The sequence below is a fragment of the Nycticebus coucang genome, chromosome X (genome assembly GCF_027406575.1).
Source record: "Nycticebus coucang isolate mNycCou1 chromosome X, mNycCou1.pri, whole genome shotgun sequence".
In the NCBI taxonomy this organism is placed as follows: Eukaryota; Metazoa; Chordata; class Mammalia; order Primates; family Lorisidae; genus Nycticebus; species Nycticebus coucang.
This window is the reverse complement of record NC_069804.1, coordinates 187,234,619-187,259,501: the sequence shown is the minus strand read 5'-3', so window position 1 is coordinate 187,259,501 and position 24,883 is coordinate 187,234,619. Positions and strand designations below refer to the sequence as shown.

At 39.7% G+C, this 24,883-nt stretch overlaps 1 protein-coding gene across 2 annotated transcripts in view; it reads right to left on the bottom strand.

Moving 5' to 3' along the window:
• Positions 1-20,724: 20,724 nt before the first annotated feature.
• Positions 20,725-24,883, bottom strand: part of VAMP7 (vesicle associated membrane protein 7) — a 94,999-nt gene continuing 90,840 nt past the window's right edge. For both annotated transcript variants that reach the window (XM_053579730.1, XM_053579731.1), the window contains 2 exons: positions 24,683-24,775; positions 20,725-22,614 (listed from right to left, as the gene is read on the bottom strand). In XM_053579730.1, coding sequence (XP_053435705.1) covers positions 22,546-22,614; positions 24,683-24,775 — 162 coding nt within the window. In that variant the 3' untranslated portion in view covers positions 20,725-22,545. The remainder of the gene's footprint in view (positions 22,615-24,682; positions 24,776-24,883) is intronic.

Below are 24,883 nucleotides of genomic sequence, written 5' to 3'. Positions count from 1 at the left end.
ATGGACTTTACAGACCCCTACAGAACATTTCACCCTAATAAAACTGAATATACATTCTTCTCTTCAGCCCACGGATCATCCTGCAAAATAGATCGTATTCTAGGACACAAGTCTAACCTCAGGAAATTTAAAAGAATAGAAATTATTCCTTGTATCTTCTTGGACCATCATGGAATAAAAGTTGAACTCAACAACAACAGGAATCGTCATAGTCAAAAAAAGTCATGGAAGCTAAATAATCTTAGACTGAATGATAGGTGGGTCAAAGATGAGATTAAGAAGGAAATCACCAAATTTTTGGAACAAAATGATAATGAAGACACAAATTATCAAAACCTGTGGGATACTGCAAAGGCACTCCTAAGAGGGAAATTTATAGCATTAGAAGCCTTCATCAAGAAAACAGAAAGAGAGGAAGCCAACAACTTAATGGTTCATCTCGAGCAACTGGAAATGGAAGAACATTCCAACCCCATACCCAGCAGAAGAAAAGAAATAACCAAAAATTAGGGCAGAATTAAATAAAACTGAAAACAAAAGAATCATTCAGAAGGTCAACAAAACAAAAAGTTGGTTTTTTGAAAAGATTAACAAAATTAATAAACCTTTGGCCAACCTAACCAGAAACAGAACAGTAAAATCTCTAATATCATCTATCAGAAATGATAAAGGAGAAATAACAACAGACACCTCAGAAATTGAAAAAATCCTCAATGATTACTCCAAAAATCTGTATTCCTAGAAATATGAAAATCTGAAGAAAATGGACCAATACCTGGAAGCACACCACCTTCCTAGACTCAACCAGAAAGAATTAGAAATCTTGAATAGACCTATATAAATCACTGAAATAGCATCAACAATACAAAATCTCCCTAAAAAGAAAAGTCTGGGACCAGATGGCTTCACATACAAATTCTATCAAAACTTTCAAGAGTAATTATTAGTACCTTTCCAAAGCATAAAAAAAGAAGGAATACCTCCCAACACATTCTATGAAGCAAATATCACCCTGATCCCCAAACCCAGGAAAGGATCCAACAAAGAAAGAGAATTATAGACCAATATCATTAATGAATATTGATGCAAAAATATTCAATAAGATCTTAGCAAACAGAAACAACGCATCAAAAAAATTACACACCATGATTAAGTTAGTTTTATTCCAGGGTTACAGGGTTGGTTCAACATACATAAATCTATAAATATAATACATCACATCAGTAAATAAAGAACAAAGACTATATGATTCTCTCAACTGATGCAGAAAAAGCCTTTTTAATATACAGCATCCATTCATGATCCAAACACTTAAGAAAATAGTCATAGTAGGGACATTTCTTAAACTAATAGAGGCCATCTACAGCAAACATACAGCCAATATCAAATTGAAAACATTTCTATTCCGATCAGGAACGAGGCAAGGATGCCCACTGTCTCCACTGCTATTCAACATAGTTATGGAAGTCTTAGCCATAGCAATCAAACTCTTACTCTTCGCGGATGATATGATCCAATACCTGGAAAATCCCAGGGACTCAACTTCAAAACTCTTAGAAGTGATCAAGGAATACAGCAGTGTCTCAGGTTACAAAATCAATACTTACAAATAAGTAGCTTTTATATATGCCAACAATAGTCAAGCTGAAAATGTAGTCAAGGACTCTATTCCTTTTACAGTAGTGCCAAAGAAGATGAAATATCTGGGAATTTACTTAACAAAGGACATGAAATATCTCTATAAAGAGAACTATAAAACTCTGAGAAAAGAAATAGCTGAAGATGTTAACAAATGGAAATATATATATATTATGCTCATGGCTGGGAAGAATCAACATTGTTAAAATGTCCATACTACCCAAAGCAATCTACAGATTTAATGCAATCTCTATTAAAGCATCATTGGTGTACTTTAAAGAACTTCAAAAAAATAGTACTTTATTTTATATGGAATCAGAAAAAACTTCAAATAGCAAATACATTACTCAGAAATAAGAACAAATCAGGAGGTATCACTTTACCAGACTTCAGACTATATTATAAATCTATAGTGATCAAAACAGCATGGTACTGGCACAAAAACAGGGAGGTATATTTATGGAACAGAATAGAGAACCAGGAGATGAACTCAGCTACTTATCATCATTTGATCTTCAACAAGCCTTTCAAAAATATTCAGTAGGGGAAAGATTCCGTATTTAACAAATGGTGCTTGGTGAACTGGCTGGTGACCTGTGCAAGACTGAAACTGGACCCCCACCTTTCTCCATTAACAAAAATTGATTCTCACTGGATAAAAGATTTAAACTTAAGACAAAAAACTATAAGAATACTAGAAGAGAGTGCAGGGAAAACACTTGAAGAAATTGGCCTGGGAGAATATTTTATGAGGAGGACCCCCCAGGCAATTGAAGCAACACCAAAAATACATTACTGTGATCTGATCAAACTAAAAAGCTTTTGCACAGCCAATAGCACAGTAAGTGAAGCAAACAGACAACCTTCAGAATCAGAGAAGATTTTTGCAGATTATGCTTCCGACAAAGGTCTGATAACTAGAATCTACAGAAAACTCAAACTAATCAGTAAGAAAAGAACAAATAACCACATTTCCATGTGGGAAACAGACTTGAACAGAAACTTCTCTGATGAAGACAGGCACATGGCCTACAAACACATGAAAAAATGCTCATCATCCTTAATCATCAGAGAAATGCGAATCAAAACCACTTTGAGATATTGTCTAACTCCAGTAAGATTAGCCCCCATCACAAAATCCTAAAACTACAGATGTTGGCATGGATGCAGAGAGAAGGGAATACTTCTATACTGCTGGTGGGAATGCAAGCTAATATAACCTTTTTGAAAAGAAGTTTGGAGAACACTCAAGGACCTAAAAGTAGACCTACTGTTCGATCCTGCAATTCCTCTACTAGGTATATACCCAGATGATCAAAAATTATTTTAGAACAAAGACATTTGCATCAGAATGTTATTGCAGCCCAATTCATAATAGCCAAGACATGGAAACAGCCCAAGTGCCCATCAACCCATGAATGGACTAACACATTGTGGTATATGTACACCATGGAATACTATGCAGTCATAAAAAGGATGGAGACTTTACATCTTTTATGTTTTCCTGGATGGAGCTGGAACACATTCTTCTTAGTAAAGTATCTCAAGAGTGGGAAAAAAAGTATCCAATGTACTCAATACTACTATGAAATCAATATATAATCACCTACACAGTCATATGATTGGCAAAACATAACTAGTCCAGAAGGTAGAAGGGAAGAGGAGAGAGAGGGGAGGGGAGGGGAGATTTGAGAGGAGAGAAGGTATTTAGGGGGACCTCACCTAATGTGCATGATGCAATGGTACATTTCAAAACTATTAAGAAACGAGTATAATTGTGATGGATGTGTTACTTAGTTCAATGTAAGCATTTCACATTGTATATCAAAGCAGTACACCGAACCCCATAAATGCATCAATGTACAAAGTTATGATTTAATAAAAAAAGACAAATAAATAAATAAATATAAGAAATACATTGCTAGGTTAAAAAATATAGCTTTGCTGATTAATAACAAGTTTGTGCATTTCTTGCAGATAACAGGTTTGAGTAAGGAACTAGCCATTGCAACTTGCCTGCTTAAAGGTTAAATGGCCCAGGCTCATTGAAATGCAAATGGATGTGTGCACCTGCAACTTGGCAAGGCCTGACAGGTAATCCGTCAAGCCTGGGGGCTGCAGAACTACTTGTAAAGGGATAAAGCTCCAGCCCTGAAGGGGGCTGGAATACAGAAACCCTGGGAGAGAGGTGGGTGTTGCAAGTCACTGGGAACAATGTGTGCAACCAGAACCCACACAAACAAAGGAAGGACCTCTTGGGCAGAGATAAAAGGAAGGACTTCTCTCCCAGCTTTCAATGTGGGCATTGGCACCAGCCAGTTTGTTCTGTGGTCTACCATCCCCTTTGGACTCCTTAAGAGGGAGGCCAACCAAGCAGATATGGGCACATTCTGTTTGCCTTAAGGTTATGATCCTTGTTTCTCAAGAATGCATGGGCTAAATATAGTTAATTATCAATTAAGGAAGAGAAGAGAATGGAAAAAAGTATTTGTATTCATACAATTGCTAATGCATGACACAAATAGCCTACAGGCTGATCTTTGCTCAGTTATCTCTTAGCTCATGGACCTCCCACCTAAAATTGGCATTGACAGAACTCAATAAAAGTTGAGTGGTCAAAGCATTTGGGGCCTCCATTGTATCTCACCACGGTTAATGGAGGTCCCCTGGGCCCACCTATACACTTTCTCTCTGTGTCTTGTGTCTTCATTTTCCCCATTTGGTCAATTCCTCTTGTAGGTACCCCACAATTCTGGTGAGGGGTTTGGTCCCCAACAGGGTTTCCCCTGCAGGCCCCACATTGGGGTCACACAGGTGTGAAAGAACTCAAGCCCCAAGGCCAGGTCATCATGCAGAGCCTCACAGGAATTGGCTGTAGCCCAGGTACTTTGTGACATCCATGCCTTCCATGCAGCCCTGTGGGCCTCCCAGAGCAAGTGCGCACCTAGAAAGGCACCTCCAACCTAGGCCAGCTGACCTCCCTCAAAGCACAGGGTGGGACAGGCTGGGTTACCCCACGGAAAACCTCTTCCTTTCTGAACAGGTGGGGACCAAGCCCCTGGCCTTCCTCCTGCCCCACTCAGGGCTGGAAGGGGAGTCAGTGTTGGAGGAAACCCAGCCCTGAGAGGCACCTTTCCCTTCCCTTTTTTATAGGAGATATGCTCTCACTCTGTCACCCAGGCTGGAGTGCAGTGGCATGAACTTAGCATGCTGCAGCCTTAAACTCTTGGGCTCACGCAATCCTCCCAGCTCAGCCTCCAGAGTCAGTGGAACTACAAGTGCTTGCTACCACAACCAGCTTCTTTATCTTTTTTAACTTAAGTTGTTTAGTCTCAGTTTCTTTGCATATTTGGCATACCAGTCCTTTTTCAGATATGTTTTCAGATATTTTATCTCCATCTGTGGCTTATGTTTTTTTCTCACCAGGATCTCTCACAGAGTAGACATTTCAATAGTCTACATTATCAATTTTTTCATAGGCTGCCTTTTTGTATTGTATCTAAAAAGTTATCACCAAATCCGCAAAGATTTTCTTCTGTTTTTTCTTTCTGTGACTTCTACAATTTTGCAAAATTTAAGTCTATGGGTTGTTTTGAGTGAATTTTGGTGTAAGGCATAAATTTAGTGTCTATGTTCATTTTTTTCCACAAATAGTTTTCATGTGTTCTGTTGCCACTTGTGCAACAGACTTTACTTTCTCCATTGATTTGCCTTTGTCCCTTTGACAAAATCAACTGACTGTATTTACATGGATCTATTTTAGGGCTCTATTCTGTTCCATTTACTTATCCACTTATTCCTTTGCTAACATCACAGTCTCTTCATTACTTTAGCTTTGTGGTAAGTGTTCAGATGAGATTTGTAAGTTCTTTAACTTTGTCCTTCTTCAGTCTTGTATCATGTGTTCCAGGTTTAGAAATAGTTTGTCTTTATCTTTGGTGGGCATTTGATTGAGATTTTACTGAATCTGTAGATCAAGTTAGAATTGTAATTTTACCAGTAATGAATGAATAAAGAATATGTCTGCATTTATATTTCTTTTAATTTCACTCACCAGTGTTTCAGGGTTTTCTGAATATTTTGGTAAATTAATGTTATACCCAGGAGTTTCCCCAGAGACCACACAGCCAAATAAGCTGAATTTGGCTGGCAGTTCTTTATTGAAGAGCTGGCCAGTGACTCACTCCCTCCCCCAAGTGGGATTTCCGAAAGCAGCCCTGATTGTCTGTGGCTCTGGTTTTTATAGGGCAAAACTTTTCTGGGGGGCAAGCAAGCATTATTACAGAAGCGAAAATAGCAGTTAAAGGGGTAGGGGGAATCACGAGGGTAGGGCAGTTAGTCATTTTACACAATGCTATGATTATGAGAGCATTTAGTGATTTTTTTCTTACAAAATAGGTACACACCACAATGTCCTAAGGGGGGAATGCAGGGAGAGGAACTTACAGTTAAGGGCCATAAAGGGCACGATCATAAAAAGCTATAATCACAAGGGCTATAAGTAATCACAAGCTGTGGTCAGTAACTTATATCAGTAACAATTTTAGTTAAAGGTGGGAGGTGCCTGTGGCTTAGTGGGTAAGGCGCCAGCCCCATATACCAAGGGTGGCAGGTTCAAACCCAGCCCTGGCCAAACTGCAACAAAAAAATAGCCCAGTGTTGTGGTGGGCACCTATAGTCCCAGCTACTCAGGAGGCTGAGGCAGGAGAATTGCCTAAGTGCAGGAGTTGGAAGTTGCTGTGAGCTGTAACGCCATGGCCTTCTACTGAGGGTGATAAAGTGAGACTCTGTCTCTAAAAAAAAAAAAAAAATGGTAATTTTAGTTAAAGGCATTTACAGTTACACAAGGGGAGGGCAAACAAGAGGAACCAGTTTTGAGACTAATAAAATGTAACAGAGAAGGAGTAAACAGCAAAATGGAGTCAAGCTTGCTCTTGACCACCTTAACATTAATATTTAAGGACTTCATTTTTTGGTGTGCTGTTTGGAATGGTATTTTTAACATTGAAAATTTCAACAATTCCTATTTTTAAATCTCTAAGTGTTCTCCATATATCTTTCCAAAATGAATGTAATAATTTGCATTCCCACCAGCAGTGCAAAAGTGTTCCCTTTTCTCCGCATCCACGCCAACATCTCTGGTCTTGGGATTTTGTGATATAGGATAGTCTCACTGGAGTTAGTGATATTTCAAAGTAGTTTTGATTTGCATTTCTCTGATGATTAAAGATGATGAGCATTTCTTCGTATGTCTGAAGGCCGTGCGCCTGTCTTCTTCAGAGAAGTTTCTCTTCAAGTCCTTTGCCCAGCCTGCGATGGGATCCCTTGTTCTTTTCTTGCTAATGGGTTTGAATTCTCTGTGGATTCTGGTTATTAAACCTTTGTCAGAGACATAACCTGCAAATATCTGCTCCTAATCTGGGAAGACTTGTGACCGAAGAGCTAGAGAAACCTTCTCAAGGCCATGGCCTGCTAAGATCTTGGAACCAAGAAGTAGTAGAGAAATGCAAGAATGAATGAAGTTCAAAAGTAAACTCACCTGGGTAGCCTATTACAGGATGACCTAAGCAATGAGTTAAAGGCATCAGGAAAAGAAAAACTCTACCAGACTTTAGAACCATCCATGGCCTTTATTAAAAGCCTCATGGCTTTTATGGGTCATCTGCCTGTGGTAGTGCAAGCTGCAAATCAACTGTTCAAGGATTGGTGGGGAGTGGAGGAGACTTCCCCTTCATATTCCTTCCTGGGAATCTAGGGGGGAAAAGAATAAATAATAAAGCCACCTGTGTATAAAAAAAAAAAAAGAAAATTTCAACAATTCCTACACATTATTTCTGATATGGAAGAAATCAATACACTTTTGACTACTGCCATCAACTTTGGTTCTTATTATCTCCATCGATTCTAATTAGTGCATGGAACGGTGAGATTATTTCGGTTTGATTTTCCAACATTATAGTGTGGGATAGTCAGAGCACTGAATTTCAAGAATTCGCCAGGACTACAGGAGGGGGAACATGATCACTGCCAAGCAGGGAGTGCCAAGCATTCTGTAGTACATCCTGGCAGAGGGCAAGAAGCATGAAAACTCATCTCCTATGGCCTATGTGAAGCCTCTGCATTCTACCAACAGACATTTGGGCTGCATCCATAGTGAGAGCCAGAGCTTCATTACCCTCAAGACACACCTGGTAACATCTAGAGGAAGAGCCACAGTGCAGAACAGAACTTCATTCTTAAGACTAGCCTGGGAAGATACTGCAGTAGCTTCAGTACACATGAGGAAAAGATGAGAAAACACTGGGCCAATCTGTGGCCCTGAGTGCTGAGGAGGGAGCTTTGCTGTGTACTTAACTTTCTCCTGTAATATTTTAGCAAGACTTATTTTATAAAAGTATCCATTTATTTAGGTCTTGACTGCTCATCTTTATACCATGCCAAACTACTTTTTATAGATTCGGGTTTGTTTCTAGGGATAAATCCCAGTACAGACAAAGGATACACACTGTAATACAACATTAGAATGGTCCCAGGGAAAGTTGAGGATGTGTGTAGGACCTATAGACACCCCTTGGAGCCTAAGGGGAAAGGGCCAATGTGCACCAATATATGCTTGCTTTATTACTGTTTCAATGTTTCATTTTTCTTAGTATTAAGGTAGTTGAAATGATATTGAAAAGTTGAAAAGTTGTCATGTTAAAAATTGCAACATTAGTTACATTTAAATGTATTATTTATACCAAAATCAGATTTTATTACTAATTCATTTTGTGGCTTTAGTGGAAGTAAACTCATTAACATTTGTTTTCTCTGTGACAGTCAGTTACTTGACTATATATTTGAAATGGTACATAAGATATTGTTTTGTTTAAAAAAATTGACATCACACATATAGATGAAATATATTAACTACATTAAGCTTTGCTATCATACCATAAAATCAACTGAAGAGAGTCATTGCTTTTTTCCTCTCTAGGCCTTGAGTATTTTAAGTAATACCAGAAATTGTGAAAGGTAACACTCAGCTGTGAACCTGGGTGATCCCAGGGTCCTTTCTAGCAGGAGATCTCTAAGCATTATTCTAAGCACTATTCTAGGCTTTTCTATGATAATTGACCTGTTTGTATTTTCCTTATTTCAGGGTCCATTTTGTTAATGTGTACCTTTTTGTTGTTGTTGTTGAGACAGTGTCTCACTCTGTCACCTTGGGAAGAGTGCCATGACATCATCACAACTCACAGAAACCTCAATTTCTTGGGCTCAGGTGATCCTTTTGCCTCAGCCTTCCAAGTATCTGAGAATGACATCTAGCTGCTTTTTTTTTCTTTTTCTTTTTCTTTTGAGACAGAGTTTCATTATGTTGCCCTCGGTAGAGTGCCATGGCATCACAGCTCACAGCAACCTCTAACTCCTGGGCTTAAGCAATTCTCTTGCCTCAGCCTCCCAGTAGCTGGAACTATAGGTGTCCACCACAATGCTCGGCTATTCTTTTGTTGTAGTTGGCCCCAGCCGTGTTCGAACCCGCCAGCCTTGGTGTATGTGGCTGGTGCTGTAACCACTGTACTAGGCACTGAGCCTAATTTTTCTATTTTTGGTAGAAATGTGGTCTCGCTCTTGCTCACGCTGATCTCAAACTCCTGAGCTCAAGCAATCCACCCACCTTGGCCTCCCAGAGTATTAGGATTACAGGCGTGAGTCACCAAGCCCAGCCTAATGTGTATTTTTATCAGGAATCGCCCATTTTCTCAAGGTTTCAACTTTGATACAATAAGTTTCTATTATTGTCTTTTAGTTTCTCCTATTTCCAGATTTTTTAAAGGAATTATTAATTCTATGCAGTTTTGATATTTTTCCATCAATAGTATCTTTATTATACACTTGTATTTGATTGTGCAAACCGTCATGTTCGATAATTCCACACAATGCATTGACAATCTTAAATGATTTTTAATTAATTCTTACTTAAGCTTAATGTCTTTTGCAGGACCCAAGTATTGGTGATATTGTTTTAAAAAGGACGGAATTTGATTCCATTACCTAGATAGGTAATACATTCCAAAAACACCAATGTCACACTTAATGATAAAGCAGCAGAAATATTCCCTCAAATTAAGAAAATTACAAGAACACCCATTAGTTTTATGTAATGGTAGTTCCAGATACTGTGGGAAAACAAAAAGTTGTAGAGAAGTAGGGGTGGAAGCAGATACAAAACTACCGTTGTTTGGAGATGTGATTGTCTGATTAGGAAGTCTGAAATAAACTACAAACAAATATTTAGAATTTTGAGTAGAATAGCAAGTATACAGTTGTTTTTCAGTATACGTGGAGTCTTCTAACCCTCTAGCCATTGCCCAATTTTAAGCTCCTCCCCTATTCTGCTTAGCTCCACCCCTACCCTGCCTCTCTGGCTCCTCCTGTGGGCCCCCATACCTAGGATAACCTTCCTGCAAGGGATTTTAATCTCACTAAATATTCAAAGGAGGTTCCTCTAGCCTTCACTAATTTTCTTAGGCTCCTCCCAATTTTATGCTTAGCTCCACTTCTACCCTGCCTGCCTACCTCTCGCCCAGCCTGTCTGCCAGTCTGAAATCTAACGGAATTTGACAGGTTGTATTTTGAAATTACTTGAGGTAGGAGACAACTTTGTTTTCCTCTCATGTGTCTCTATTAACAGGAATGTCTTTGACCAGTGCCCTAGACCTATCCCCCTATTGTACCTTGGGTACTGATAACTTGTTTTCTAGTTTCAAGGGTTCACAGATGGAGGGGAATTTTTCCTCAAGATGGTTCATAGCCACAGTCACAACTGTACCTACGTTAAATAATTTAGATGGATAAAATTTGGATCTTTTGAGCTGATGAGATTTAGATAGGATTTTAGAGTTGAGTTGCTGCTAGAATGGGTTGATGCTCCGGAAGACCTTAGAATAAATATATTGTGCATATGGAATGGATATGGATATTTGAGAGACAGAGAGTGGACTATGGTGAGCAGACAAGTAATGAAGACAGAAAAAAATATAAGAAATATATACTTACGTTGTGTGAACACTAGGCGGCTCTCTAGTTCTAGGAAAAGAATGATAAAAACGTTCTGTGGTTGGACACGAGGCGGCACCGCAGGATTAGAAAAGAAAAGCTACATCAGCTTCTGGATGAGGTGGGGCCAGAAATTGCTAGCTGGTTGCTGTGGAGACGGATCCTGTTTTCCTGACTTTATTCTGGGCCTGGGGATTGGGGGGGCAACAGAGTGGCATCCCGGAGGGGCGGGGGCTACAGTCCAGAAGACCCCGCCTGACCTCCTGGGGACTATTATCAGCCCTGCAAACTGCACCTGGTGGTTACAGGGCTTCTGCGGGCAAGGCCTCCCCCTCCTGCTGACTCCACTTCTGCGGGCTGAGCTCAGGGTGCTGTCTCAGCCTGGTGGCAGCGTCCCAACTGGTTGCTCCCTGGGACCCTGGAGAGCCACTGGAAACTGGGCCCGGGGTCTGAAGGTGTCAGGGATTCCCTCTCCTCTCCTCTCCTGCGGCTCTCTTGAGGCAGCGGCGCTGGGGACGGGTTTCCTGCTGAGTCAGCTCCACGTCCAAACCTGCGTTCCAGCTCCCTAGACCCTAGCCTTCATTCTGTCCCAAAGGAAAACGCACTCTCTCCAACCCTCCGCCTGGACGGCCCGCTAGCTTCTGTGCCACCCCCAAGTCCTATGGAACCTTAGTTCCTGCTCATTTCATGCCACACACCATGCGAGGCCATAGAGGAGAGAAGATGCCGTGTACAGTGACCTCGGTGACCTTTGGCAAGGGCTACAGGGCTACAGAGCTATTTAATATGAGTTATTTAATGAGGTACAAATCCTAGGCAGCAAGACTACTGCTAATGGGCAGGCAGGCTAGGGAAGGAGCTAGCAGGCTGGGTAGGTATGGAGCTAAGCAGAACAGGAGGAGGAGCTTACAAAAATTGGGCAAGGGATAGAGGGCTTCATACTGAGGGATAACTGTATCCTGGCATCTTCTCTCCCCTGTGGATAATATTAACTAAAATCTGTTTTATTTGTTTCCTTAGTTCTGCCTGTCCCTGTAGAAGGAAAGGTCTCATGCAGGATCTCACATGACATTTAGTCATCATGTCACCTTTGATTCTTCTTGGCTGTGAGAACTTCTCAGACTTTCCTTCTTTTGATGACTTTAAGGATTGGTCAGGTACTTTTGAGAATGTCTCCCATTGTTATTACCTGATGTTTTTTCTGGGGCTGTTGGTTTTGGGGAAGTAGAACACAGGGGTAAAGTGACCCAAGGACATTCAGATTTTCTTTTATGCTTTATTCTAGAATCTTCATAGTTTTGCATATTAGGTCTGAGAATGGTTGTGAGTGAATTTATGTGTTTCTTGTAAAGTTTATGTTTATACTTATTTCATTCCTTGTGTTTTCCACTTAATTGTTCCCTCACTCACCATTTTTCTGAAAGAGTCCATTTCAGTTTGAATTTCCAAAATTGTGGCCTGAATCTTTAAACTCTGAATTTAACTGGTTCCGCAGGATGGCCAGGAGGGGCCACTTGGCACTGCAGCCCTGTGACGGACAAGGTGCTGTAGTGCCTTTGACAGCTATCAGGGGGCAAACTGCCTGTATCGCCCACAACATAAGTGCCAGCCAGCATGACAGGACATCACAATGCCTCCTCAGCACAGCCCAGAGACACTGTCTGGTAACTGTGAGACCTTCCTGTCTCAGCTCTGAGGGCATAGCCTTGCTGGAGACAGCTAAATATGGTAAGTGAGACTTTTCTTTCCCAGCCCGGAGAGTATTACCTGTATTGGGATGGTTGAGGCAAGGGTAGAGAATGAGACCATCCTGTCCTCAGACCTGAGGGTGCTATCTCAATGGTGATGGCTGAGGCACTCACAATGAGACCTTCTTTTCCAGCCCTGAGGGGGTTACCTTACTGGGGTGGGCCAAAGACAGTGAGACCTTCCTATCTGCACACATTTTTGTATGCATGTATGTGTGTGTGTTTATGAGAGCATGGTGAGTGTGAGTATACCTGTGTTTCTGTGAATACATCTAAATGTGGTGATTGTACATGTGCATATGCATGCTATGTGTATGTACACACAGATGTGCTTGTAAGCATCCATGAGTGTGCCTGTGCCTTTTTATATGTGTGAGTGGGTACATAGGTGTGCCTATGTTCATGAATGTGACAGCAGTGAGTGTGGTGTGTCTGTGCATATGTATGAGTGTGCATGCAAACAGTATGCCTATACATTGTGCCTGTGTGTTCATAGGTATATTTATGTGAACACAGGTATGTGGTATTAGAGTGTACAAATACACTCAGCATGTGTGTACTCAGCATGTGCTAACTGTCCCCAACCCCACAGTTGGCCCAGCACAAGGCCACCTTGTTGGGGTGATGTGGCTCATCCTTGAAGACATTGAGTTGGACCCTGGCTTCACATATGGGGCCAGGCTTCATGTCCGTGTGTCCCCACTGGAGGATGATGTGGGGGATGGAGAGCATTACTTGGGCTCGTGGTGGTAGTGGAGCCAGCCTGTGTACTACTCCTCCCCACAGAGGCCAGGATGGTGCTGCTGCGGCTGCTGTACTTCCAGAGTCTGAGATGGGCCCCCTCTGCCATGTTCATCCCACTCCTTTGCCTTTTCACCCTCCTGGAAGCTCCTCATCCAGGTGGTCATATCTCTGTTGGCCACTTTTCTCTGGCGGTCTGAGATGTATAAGGAGGAAACAAACACTTGCTGAACTATGGGTTTCCTAGGAACCTGTAGTTATTGGCTGTCATTAGGAGTGAGAGTGGCCCAGCCCAAGACTGGCCTATGGAACATAAGAAGGGTGAAACCCAGGGGCGTGAATCTCCCAAGATATAATATTTCAGTAGGTATGACACAAACCTTCAAATCCATCACAAACTTTCCAGTTTAGATCACATTGGCTCCACCAAAGACCTCCAGAGGCAGGACACCAGGACCTCAGGCTTTGGGTCTAGGTAACTCTGGGTCTGGTTGGAGGCCAAGCTAATCTTTGGCCTCTGCCACAAACCCCACTTCCTTTCTCTCCCCTGGCAACTTAACCCTTAACTGGCTCAGGGTTTCTACCCTGAGCCAGTTTATGCCATTCAGGACCATAAAGTGGAGTGGAAAGGGGAGGGGAGGGGAGGGGAGGAGTGTGGGGTTGGCACTGATCCCTTCCCCACATACTCACACATACACACATTAATGAATTCACGCACATACACTTACATATGCACATGGACACACACACACACACACACACACAGACTACCTACCTGAGTGACATCTGTTACAGGATATAGGTCAGCAGGAGAAAGACGGACACACCAATAAAGTGCTGTATGTCTGACCCTAGGGTGGGATCAGGGGGCCTATGGACAGGAAGGGCCAAGGGCTATGAGCTGCCTCAGTGACAGGAGGCTCCTCTCACATGGCAAAGAAGCTCCCATTAGTGACCTGGGCCAAAGTGGAAAGTGTATGATGGGTCTGCAGACAGGAAAGTCTCACTCAGCGTCCTCGGCCATCCCCAACAAGGCATCACCCTCAAGAATGTGGAAAGGAAGGTATTACTCACTATCCTTGGATGTCTCTAGGGAGGCAGTGCACTCCAGTCTGAGATAGGAAGGTATTACTCACCATCCTCAGCTGTCCCCAGCGAGGTAGTGCCCTCTCAGCTGGGAAAGAAAGGTCTCATTCACCATCCTTGGCTCTCCCCAGCCAAGTGGTGACCCCAGGGCTGGGGACATGGAAGTCTCACTCACCATGGTCTCTTCCATGAACCTTTCCACATATCCCTCTTTTATCTATGAACTTTGGCAACCAGACATACAGGGATTCTCAGGTTTTCCAGCAAGCTCCAACCTGGCTACTTGTGTCAGCACTTCAGATAGAAGTACTTAGGAGTGTTCCTCCGATCCTCTGGGGCCTCACTTTCAGACCTTCACTTCCCAGGTTGTCACACATTTGTGTAAGCTTGAATACTAAACACTCTGTTTACACAGTACTTATCTTAGTTCAGTTTTCCTCACTGAATTCAAACTGATACACAAGTCTACCACAACCATCACTCCATTTATTATTCTTGATGGAGCGGTGAGAAACACACCTGTTTCTAATATAGAACACAGTTGTAGGGTCTAGGGTTGCTATTATTGTAACATTCATTTGCATCAAGATAACCTGGGAAGCAATCCAATATCTTTTTCTCCAGGCCAGGAAAGAAAGGTACCAGTATAGTCAAACAAGAAGGAACCATCACCTAATGCAAGCCACAACCATTCATTTTTAAGGAAAAGCTTTGACCCTGGGGCCAAGGGTTTGATGAAAAATAGCTGGTATTATCTCTTTCTTTGTTCATAACAACCAAGGAACCATCTTTTATTTTTTTCTATAAGTGTTGGGTTGGAGAATGCATATTTTAGTTGAAACCTGTATGAGACTTAGGGAGAACTTAAATAGGCTGTTTTTAAGTTACTATAGCCTGCACAAAAACATATTCTTATAGAATACCTGAATTCAAACACCTAGGTTCAGAGGCCACAAGTGACTATTTTGTTGTGGCCTACCTTTTTGTATATTTGCCCCCTCCTTTTTTTCTGTTTAGCTATGCCTGTTTGCTATCATGAATTATTCTTTCCTATACTATTATGTCTTCCTTTGAACTATCTCTTTCACACTCATTTAACTTTAAATAGAATTGTTGCAGGAAAACAAGGCCTAATGGAGAGAAAGAGGACCCAAACACCCTATTTAAGAGGAATAAAGCTTTGATTCAGCTGGTGGAGTGAATGGGCATGGAAGAATTCAAAATGGCCACACTCCCCAACTCGCTTGGTCTTCTTTTATCCACAGTCAAAAAGTCCCAGCCCATGGGTAACTTTCTCATTGGTCAGTATAAATAAAGCTGCAGACGTGGGTTCTGGCTTTTACAGTATCGTGGGCTTTCACCAAAGCAGAAACAAGCGTCAGCCTCCAAGTCCCAAGAAGTTAAGTTTTTACAAATTCCTAAGATCTGAGTCATCATGGGGAGGATATATTCTTGGAGTCTCCTTGAGAAGACCTCTGTTCTCCTAGACCTTACCCTTCCTGGGTATTGTCTCTCATTCTCCCTTTTAAGACTTCATATACATTTTAATTTGGGGTCTCAGTATCAGCTTGCTTCTGCAGGAGCCGGTATTAATTTGCAAGACTGGCTCTAGGGGTTACACTGACTCTATGGAGCCATCTGTCTTCATGAGCACATTTCCTTTGCTGCAGTTCTCACTGTTTCAGGTGCTCTCTATCATAAATTTTCACCTTTTACATCAGACCTCACACCATTTTTCTGTAAAGTTTAAGGCACAGAGGTATTTCTGATCTGTCCTGTAACTTCTTTCCTAGCTCCTTCTGCTGCACCCATGTGAAGGTGCTGGAGGCATCAAACTTCAGAGTCACCTGGCTGGGCTTTCCTATTTCCCTCATCTGGACCAGCATTCCGATTTCAGGGACTGTGACTCCTTTTGGGGTTTCTACCCGGGCCTTAATTGTACCATGGTGGGGGGCTGATAGACGTATGTGGTTTCAATTTTCCCTGTGTCACATATTGAGTACTGTGTCCAATTATGAGTGCAAGCTCCCTTCTGGGTGCCTTCACATTCATAAAACCTATAAAGGAGTCACCTTTTGTCCTATCTTAGTGTTGTGGGTGCACAGATCAAATCCTTCCTCCCTTTTTCCCAAGGTCCAAAGTCCAATTAAGACAAGACCCACGAGGAGCTTCCTCAGGCTTTAGCTATGTGTTGACCTGTTAGGCCCCAGTATGAGGTTGGAGCAGGGCATGTTGGCTGTCTTAAAAGTTACCTTTGCTTCCCACAGGGCAGTGAAGCTCTCTTCAGCCAGCTGTGACAAATCCAGGCGAGGATCGCTTCCATCTTCGCCACTGTGCATGTGGTCAGGATGATGGTGTAGGGTCCCTTCTACCTTGGTTTGAGGGGGACTAGGTTCTGATCCTTGACCTAGATTTGATCCCCTTGGTACCCCAGAGAGAAAGGATATACAGACACAAAAGACTAAACAGAACATGGTTAATTACCCGAGTGGAGATCTTCCTTGCTACTCCACCTTAGTGCTTCTAACTGCCTGTTCCATTCAATCTCTCCCAGTTCTTTTAGGAGTCCCTGCTAAATTGCAGAGGATTGATGGAGGCCTGTTTGAACAAGACCAGTGATAAGGCCTATATCCAATTAAGCTTTGCTTCCTGGCATAATTTATCAATTCCTGCTCTTATAGCCCTGTTCATGCACTGTGCCCTGCGGCCTATATGTCACATATAGTCTCCAGGTGATACTCAAAGCTTTATCTATCATTTGCACTATTTCTGTTATGAAAGCTAGCCCATTGTCAAATCTAAACCAGAGTGGCAACCTAAACCATGGGATGACTTCTCTGGGCAATACTTTTACTACTTTAGGAGCCCACTTTATCTTGGTGGGGAAGGCTTCCACATATCCCAACTACATGCAGACTAGAACTAGTAAGCACCAGTTTCCTGTATGTCTGGACAACTCAGTATAGTACACTTTCGTATCTTTAAAAGGGGCTTCCCTATAAGACTGAATTTCAGGCGGCAGGGATGGCCCCTGACTAGCACTGTATTGGTTGGTGTCACACAATGCTGGCTGACTTTCTTGGCAAGGGTGGCCAATGGGGGAATGTAAAAGTATCTCCCCAGAAGTCTCTTAATTTTCTTTTTCCACTGTCCTAAGTGTCTGGCCTCATGCATACATATATAACCAATCTCGGATTTTTACATAGTAAGCTTTGATATTCGGTGAGGCATGAGTTGGTCAACCAATGATACCCCTTGGTGTTCCTAAGGGTGACCACTGTGTATGGCACCCAGACTCTTAAGATTTGTCCCAAAGTCAACTTATCAGCCTCTTGCACTGGCAGTGGCTTCAAGTGTTCTTAGGAATGGGGACCATCCTTTCAAGACCCCATCAAGTTGCTTAGAGAGAGAAACAACTGGTCTTGCCCGGGATGCTACATTATGGGTGAGCATTCTCTTGGATGTTCTATTTCTTCCTGATACCTACAGTTCAAAAAGCTCGGCCTGGTCAGGGAGGCCTAGCACTAGGGCTGCCCACGGTTTTTCCTTTAGCCTCTTGAAGGCTTTTGGTTGTTTGGATTTCTATTCGATTGGCCTGGTCTCTACCCTCTTAATAACTTCATACAATGGTTTGGCCAGTCTGTATGTTTCACAGTCTTTCATAGAAATCCCTAGGGCTTTCATCTGGCTTCTGCATGACCTCAGCCACATTGAATACATTTGTAGCTTTCTGGCTTTCCTAAACTGACAGGGATGAAGTCAAGGTTGGGTTCAGCATATGAGAATGAAACAATTTAGCAATCACCTATGAGTATCTACAAATTCTGAATTTAGGGCTAAGGTTCACACAATGACAACATTAATATTCCTATTTATAGACTTAGCACAGATCTTAAGACAATATCTAGCTTTAATTCTTTACAGAACTGACCCAATGTTCTGAGCAATTCAAGTGAATATTAAGGTTTCAATTTTTCCTAGGGTATCTATATAGACCCAGCAGATAGTATTTAATACTGCACAAATTTTCCAGTGTGGCCAATAGTCGACCTTTGTTGAACCTTAAGGTTTCAGAGCAAATATAACTACTGTATATAATTCTATATTCATTGGCTAGTCTCTTAGTCTCATTTAACAGATGAGTTTAGTAAAACAGGTATGTCTCATTTTATGAGTGGCATTGCAGACAGGCTGGAATCTAATACTGGTGGGCCACAGCTTTTTTCTCTTTTGAACCATTTTTCTCTAATTTATCACTTTATTATCTAAAATCAAATTATAGCAGAACTAATTTAATTGCCAAAATAAACTGTACTTTTAGTATACTGGGTCTGATTATTTGCACAAAGTGCAGCAAGAATAATTATTAGCCATCTAGGCTTTTCTTCCTTTTAAAATTGATTTTGCAGAAACCTTTTATAAGGAATCTCAGGTTAGACTTGAAGGCCTTCCACGAGCTCAGATTTCATCTGTGCCATTAGATACCTGTATGCATTGGGTAAATTCCTCTTCTTTTGAGGTCCCCAAGCACATTATGATTGCCGAACATGTCAGAAAGTGATATTTTTTTATTCAGTGAAGATCAGGAAATGTTATTGGTAAGGTATCTGGCCTGTCTTTCCAATGGGCTTTTTTTATTAGCCTTATACAGTCAACCTTAATTCCTTAATGCAGTCTGGACACCTCAGAAAATGCTATTCCAGCCAAAGCCTTAGTAAAATAACCAGTGCCTTCATCATGTCCTATAGAACAAAACAGATTATTTTTTTTGAGACAGATTCTCATTATGTCACTTTTGGTAGAGTACCATGACGTCACAGCTTACAGTAACCTCAAACTCTTGGGCTTAACCCTTTCTCTTGCCTCAGTCTCCCAAATAGCTGGGACTACAGGTGCCCACCACAACACCCAGGTATTTTTTACTGTTGTTGCAGTTCTCATTGTTGTTTAGCAGGCCCATTCCGGGTTTAAACCTGTATGCCTTGGTGTATGTGGCCGGTGCCCTAACCACTGAGTTATGGGCGCTGAGCCAAGAAAAAAGATTCTTATTGAACTGATGCAAATAGCTACATTGTCAGAAATTAAGAATACTTACAAATGGCTTTCAAATCCTGGAGAAATCAAGGAGAAAGAAAAATAAATGTTTCAAATTCTGCCTGTAAATACCTACATTGCAGAAAGCTACAAATAGCTCAAGAGACAAAAAGTAGTTTTCTTGACTTCTGGAAAACAGAACACAGAAAGAATCATCAATGTTTGAAACAAAAAGCCATAACTAATCAGCTGGGTTCCATGTAACTGATTTCTGTTCTGTTTGAATTTAGGTTAGCAATACTCAGGGACATGTTAGCTTTCTAATTAAAGTCCTAGAAGTTTGCTTTTAGCCTGATGGTATTTAATTTCCAAAGACATCAGAAATTTGAATTCAAGAGAATTTGTCAGCCTTTCCTAATATTTTCTTTGAAGGACAAACTTTGGACTCAGCCAGTTACAAGAAAACACTTTCTGAGATGAATTAAAATTATTACTGACAACATACCCTAAGACAGACCAATATTTTATAATATTGGCACATACATATCTAAACATGATCCACAAAAAATTAACCACCATTTCATATTTGACAACATTTCCTATACATTTTTAACATACCAAATAAGCCTAATATGTCTTTCTCAGACTTTCAAGTGGTCTTAATATTTCAAAAAGACCAAAGTTAGAGTTTTGATTTTGGGAGGTTTGTCAAATATCAAAGGCTTAACACATTTGTTCAAACAGGATTTCAAGGCCAAAGATTCTAAAGGCAGTATGAATAGTCAACTGGATCACATGCAAATTCCTTCACAAGTTTCCTTTTATGAGCCATATTTAATCCTCACAGACAATTTGCAAACATTCTAAACCTCCTTTCTTTTTTACCCTGCCTTTCATTTTCTTAAATAACCATTCTGTTTTAGGACAAAATTTACCACACAAGATCCTTTCTTACATGAAGTCATTTTCCTTTCTGCTTTATTTCTCTTACTCTCAAAAAACTACTTTTCACCAAACCGGATTGCGGGTGTACTCTTGGGGTCTCCTTGAGAAGACCTCTGTTCTCCTAGACCTTACCCTTCCCGGGTATCCTCTCTCAGAATGAATTTTCAGAATTGTCCTAAATTAAATGGTTCTTTTTTCTGTTTTGTTTAAATCATGGGCTCAGGATCATAGCTGTGGAGGCTATGTGATCATTTCACAATTTTTTACTAGTTTCAGTACGGCCTATATATTCTTTATTTTATTTATTTATTTTTGTCTTTTGGCTTTGAAGAAATTCTATACACCTGAGATTATGTTATAGATCTTTACTTAAGGGCTTCAAGTAACACTTAATATATTCAGCATAAGTAAAATACTTTTGTTCTATATATTATGCCAAAATGTCATCAGAAGAAATTAGATTTCAGAAAGAACTCCTAAAACAAGCAACTCATTGTATTTCTTAAATTTTATTAATGTCTTCAGTTTGTGCATCCTGTAAAATGAGACATGTGCTTTAAAAAGCATTCTTATAACATAAATAAACCAAGGAACAGTTAAGTAATTGACCCCTAAAACATGCACATCATTTTTATACAGGTGTGTATAAGAAAGGGAAATAAGCTTTAAGCTTTTCTCTTTGGGTTAAAAACATTTGGAAATTATTATTCAGGAAGGCCAAATGTTTTTCTGGAACAAATGTATTTCCTCGAAAGCAAATGTTAATGTAATTAAAAGACATTAGTGTTGATAAAGAAGACTGAAAAAAAATGTTTGTGCTATGCATCATCAATAAGAAAAGAATTCCAGTGTGCCTAAGATACATGTCAAATAAATCAATCAGGTAGCATGAATTGAAAGACTTAGATGGAATAATAGGTACTGTGGGTCAGATTATGGGATACATATATTCAAGGCACATGACTAAGGTAAACAGGTGGCTAGATTCTATAGACTAATTGTTCTTTCACTGGGAAAAAGTAAAATGTAACATTATTTCCTCTTAATGGCTCTTACTGACAAACAATTAAATCAAGTGCAGCCTTTCAGATACACACCAAAAGTACATATTAGATAACAGATGCCAGAATAGCTGAAATAGTATGACTAGAATCCAGTTTTCTTACACTGCAGTTAAATGGATGCTAAATTATTTTATATTGTTTCTATAAATCATACTGTCTATTCTCTTTCAAGTTTCACAAAAGAATTCTTCAAGACCAGGCCTATTAAAGAATTTATTAAACCACAAAGGGTGCTCAAACTATTGTTTAACAGAAGTCAAACCCAAATTCTGGAGTTGACTGCTGACTGTATTCAGTTTGTGCTTTTCCCAGAATGGAAACATTTTTCCACATTACCTCCCTTTGTACAGCTAAAAACGGTAGCACATCCACTGTGGTACCCTTCTTTCTCTTTGGTGAGTCAGAGAAATTTGCCTCCCCACCTCTTCCACCTCTTCTATTGACAACACAATTATCCTAAATATCCACAGAAGAAAAAGAAATACATAAAAAAGCCTCAAACTTCAACAATACTTAAACCATCTTCTCAAATCAACTATAATGAGGAAACAGGATATCAAACTATCTACTGTATTGAGAATGATCAGCACACTCAACTTTAGTCCAAAAAGTGAGTACTAGGAGGACAAGGATAATTCTGTGTGCTTCTAATGGGCTACCAAACTGTCCCCCATTTGAGTGAAATAAGAATGTTTCATAATTTACCTGTCTGAGTGTCAAGCAGCAGCAACAATTTAGTTACAATTCCAAAAATAAACAACTATTCTCCATTCCTATTGTTTTGAGGCATCTACAACTCCTCAATAACAAAAGACATTAAGATGAGATGTTAGCGATGCTATCTGTCTCTTGAATACTTTTGTGTGCACATACAAAGTTCCTACATAGTTTTAGTAGATAGCTCAAAAGACTGGTGGTTTCCACCTTGGTGACAGATTTGTACAATTAAAAACAAAAATGTTTTTCCAAGTAAAGACAGTAATTAACAAACCAACCAACCAAACAAAAGCCCCCTTTAAGGCTACTGTTACAACGAATGGTTCAATCTGACATTCACTGGAATAAAAAGTTGATAGGACAAAGATAAATCTGTAGGCATAGAAAAAGATTTAAAAAAAAGAAAAAGTGAGAAGAGAGTTGAAGAGACTGGCAGACACTATCTGTCAGTACTGAAAGACTTGAGTCACATAAATTGCTTTTAACTTCTTGTTCTCTCATATCATTGGTTAATGATAACTTTTTCTTGCTTATTTCTTCACACAGCTTGGCCATGTAAATCCGCCACAGAGAGGTGACACAATAATATAGATGAACACCTGGATGGAGGAGGAAGCCCATTTTATTTTTTTAATCTATCATATGCTCCTAAATAATATGTAAAGGAAAGTAAAGCCCTATTAAGAAATATTTCTGGTTCCATTACAACACACTATTCAAGTATATTCAAAGACAAAGGTGGAGTTAAAATTATCCTTTGTAATATGACTCTCACCCACTTGAATTCTACTGTTTTCTTCAGTGGGAGAGAAAGCTCTTCAGTGGTAATGAGGCAGATTTGAGGCTATATGAGTAACTCTTACAGATGTATCGTTAATAAGCTGTAACACCACAAATATCGTAGAAACTTCCTAGCTGACCACCTCCCTACACTGACCACCTTCTTAGGTTGACCTAATTTTCATAGACCGGTCACTTTACAGAGGTTCTACTGTAACCATAATTCTCTTGAAGTATGATTTAATTAACTATATTTTTAGATTTTGAATATGGATTTAATTTTTCCTTATCATGATAGGAATATATGAAAAAAGCATGAGTGGACACTATACATCTACTCATGAGCAAGAATACTGCTACAAACTGGTGGATAATGACATGATAATTATGATTATTAAATCAAAGAAAATAATATGATGCAAGTAACATTGCAAAACTGCTGGTTCTGTTACAAATGTGTTAGTTTTTTAGTTGTAGTACTGTAATTTTAAATTATGATATTATGAAGTCTTTACTTGTTCACATTACATTCCAAAAAATAGATTTATTTTGAGCATTAGGTTCACTGCATTAAATTAGTCATTTTAGTCTGATTTAAATTACAACTTTTTGAAATCTTTAACTGATCGATTTCATTACTTACATGCTTGGAAAAATGCATTTATGAATTCTATGCCCCCCTAGCCTCCTCTAAAAGTGAGGAGAGGATTTTGTCTTACTTCCTGACAATGTTGCTGGGGTTGGGGGGATTATGGCAAATTATGGTTATTAATGAATAGGTTAGGCTACTTATATCATATTCATATTCATACACATACATATAATCCATAAATGTGAAGTTTACCAACTTGAAATAAACTTAATTATTTGCTACAGCTGAAATATAAAGATTTTCAAATTGAAGTACAGTATATTAGGTGACAACACCTTTTGGCAAAGATTAATACTGCACTTAGAGCAGTGCTCTGCATGTAATAAGTAGTGAGTAACTATAATCTGAATTTGACAATAATTCAGTTGTATAAGTCGATCTAAATTACAAAACCAAAGAATAAGAAAGAAGGTAAGCTCAGAAACTCTGAATGTGCCCTAAGAGTGAGGATCTTGGGCAAAGAAACATTCAAGAGTGTGGTAGCTATTTTTAGTATAGAATTTACAGATCTATGACTACTATTCTCTTGAATAATAAACCCAGCTCTCAAACTTAAGCAGATGTGGAGAAGTGAATCAGACTTGGAGGCATCTGCTTCTTTAGAGGAAACACAGCTTTACCTAGCCATTAAACAGGGTAAAGCACCCCCCACCTTTAGTAATAGCTCTCAAATCTCTTTACACTTAAAAATTACTGAGGACTTCAAAGAGCTCTTGTTTAGGGAGATTATAACTACTAACATTTACCATATTAAAAATGAAAAAAATTAAAAACATAATTTTTGGAAGGGAAAATTATTTCATTCTTTAGCCACAATTACTTACTAAAGTGATATATGCAGAACTTAAGTCTTAGAATCCAATTGAACACTGCCACCCTCATTTCCTGGTCCACATTGATTTTTGCATGGATCTTACATTTTGTACAAACACATAATTTAAAAATTATAATAAACCCATTATATATAAAAATAATATATTATTGAAAATAAGTATATTTCTATAGGGTCAATTTTATGTCTCCTTACATATACTAATTCTCCAAAGGAAAGAGGGATTTAAGTATACATCATACTTCATAGTAACTTCATAGGAAAGCTACAGATTGGTCATGTATTTCACCATTAAAAGATGTCTGTAGCTCATTTCAGAATGTTTCATTGAGAAACAACTGCAAAACCTAATTTTGCAAAGATTGAAAAAAATAAAATCTACACTAATGGGACAAAAACTTACAATTGATATGATGATGATGATGATAGTAAGCTTGAGATTCTTCATACACATGGCTCGAGCAAGATTTCTGCTGGTAGTTTTAAAGGTGACAGACTAAAAAGAAATCACAAATTGTTTAGTCTTTTGGATATACACCTAGTAGAGGAAATGCAGGATCAAACGGTAGGTCTACATTTAGATCCCTGAGTGTTCTCTTAATAA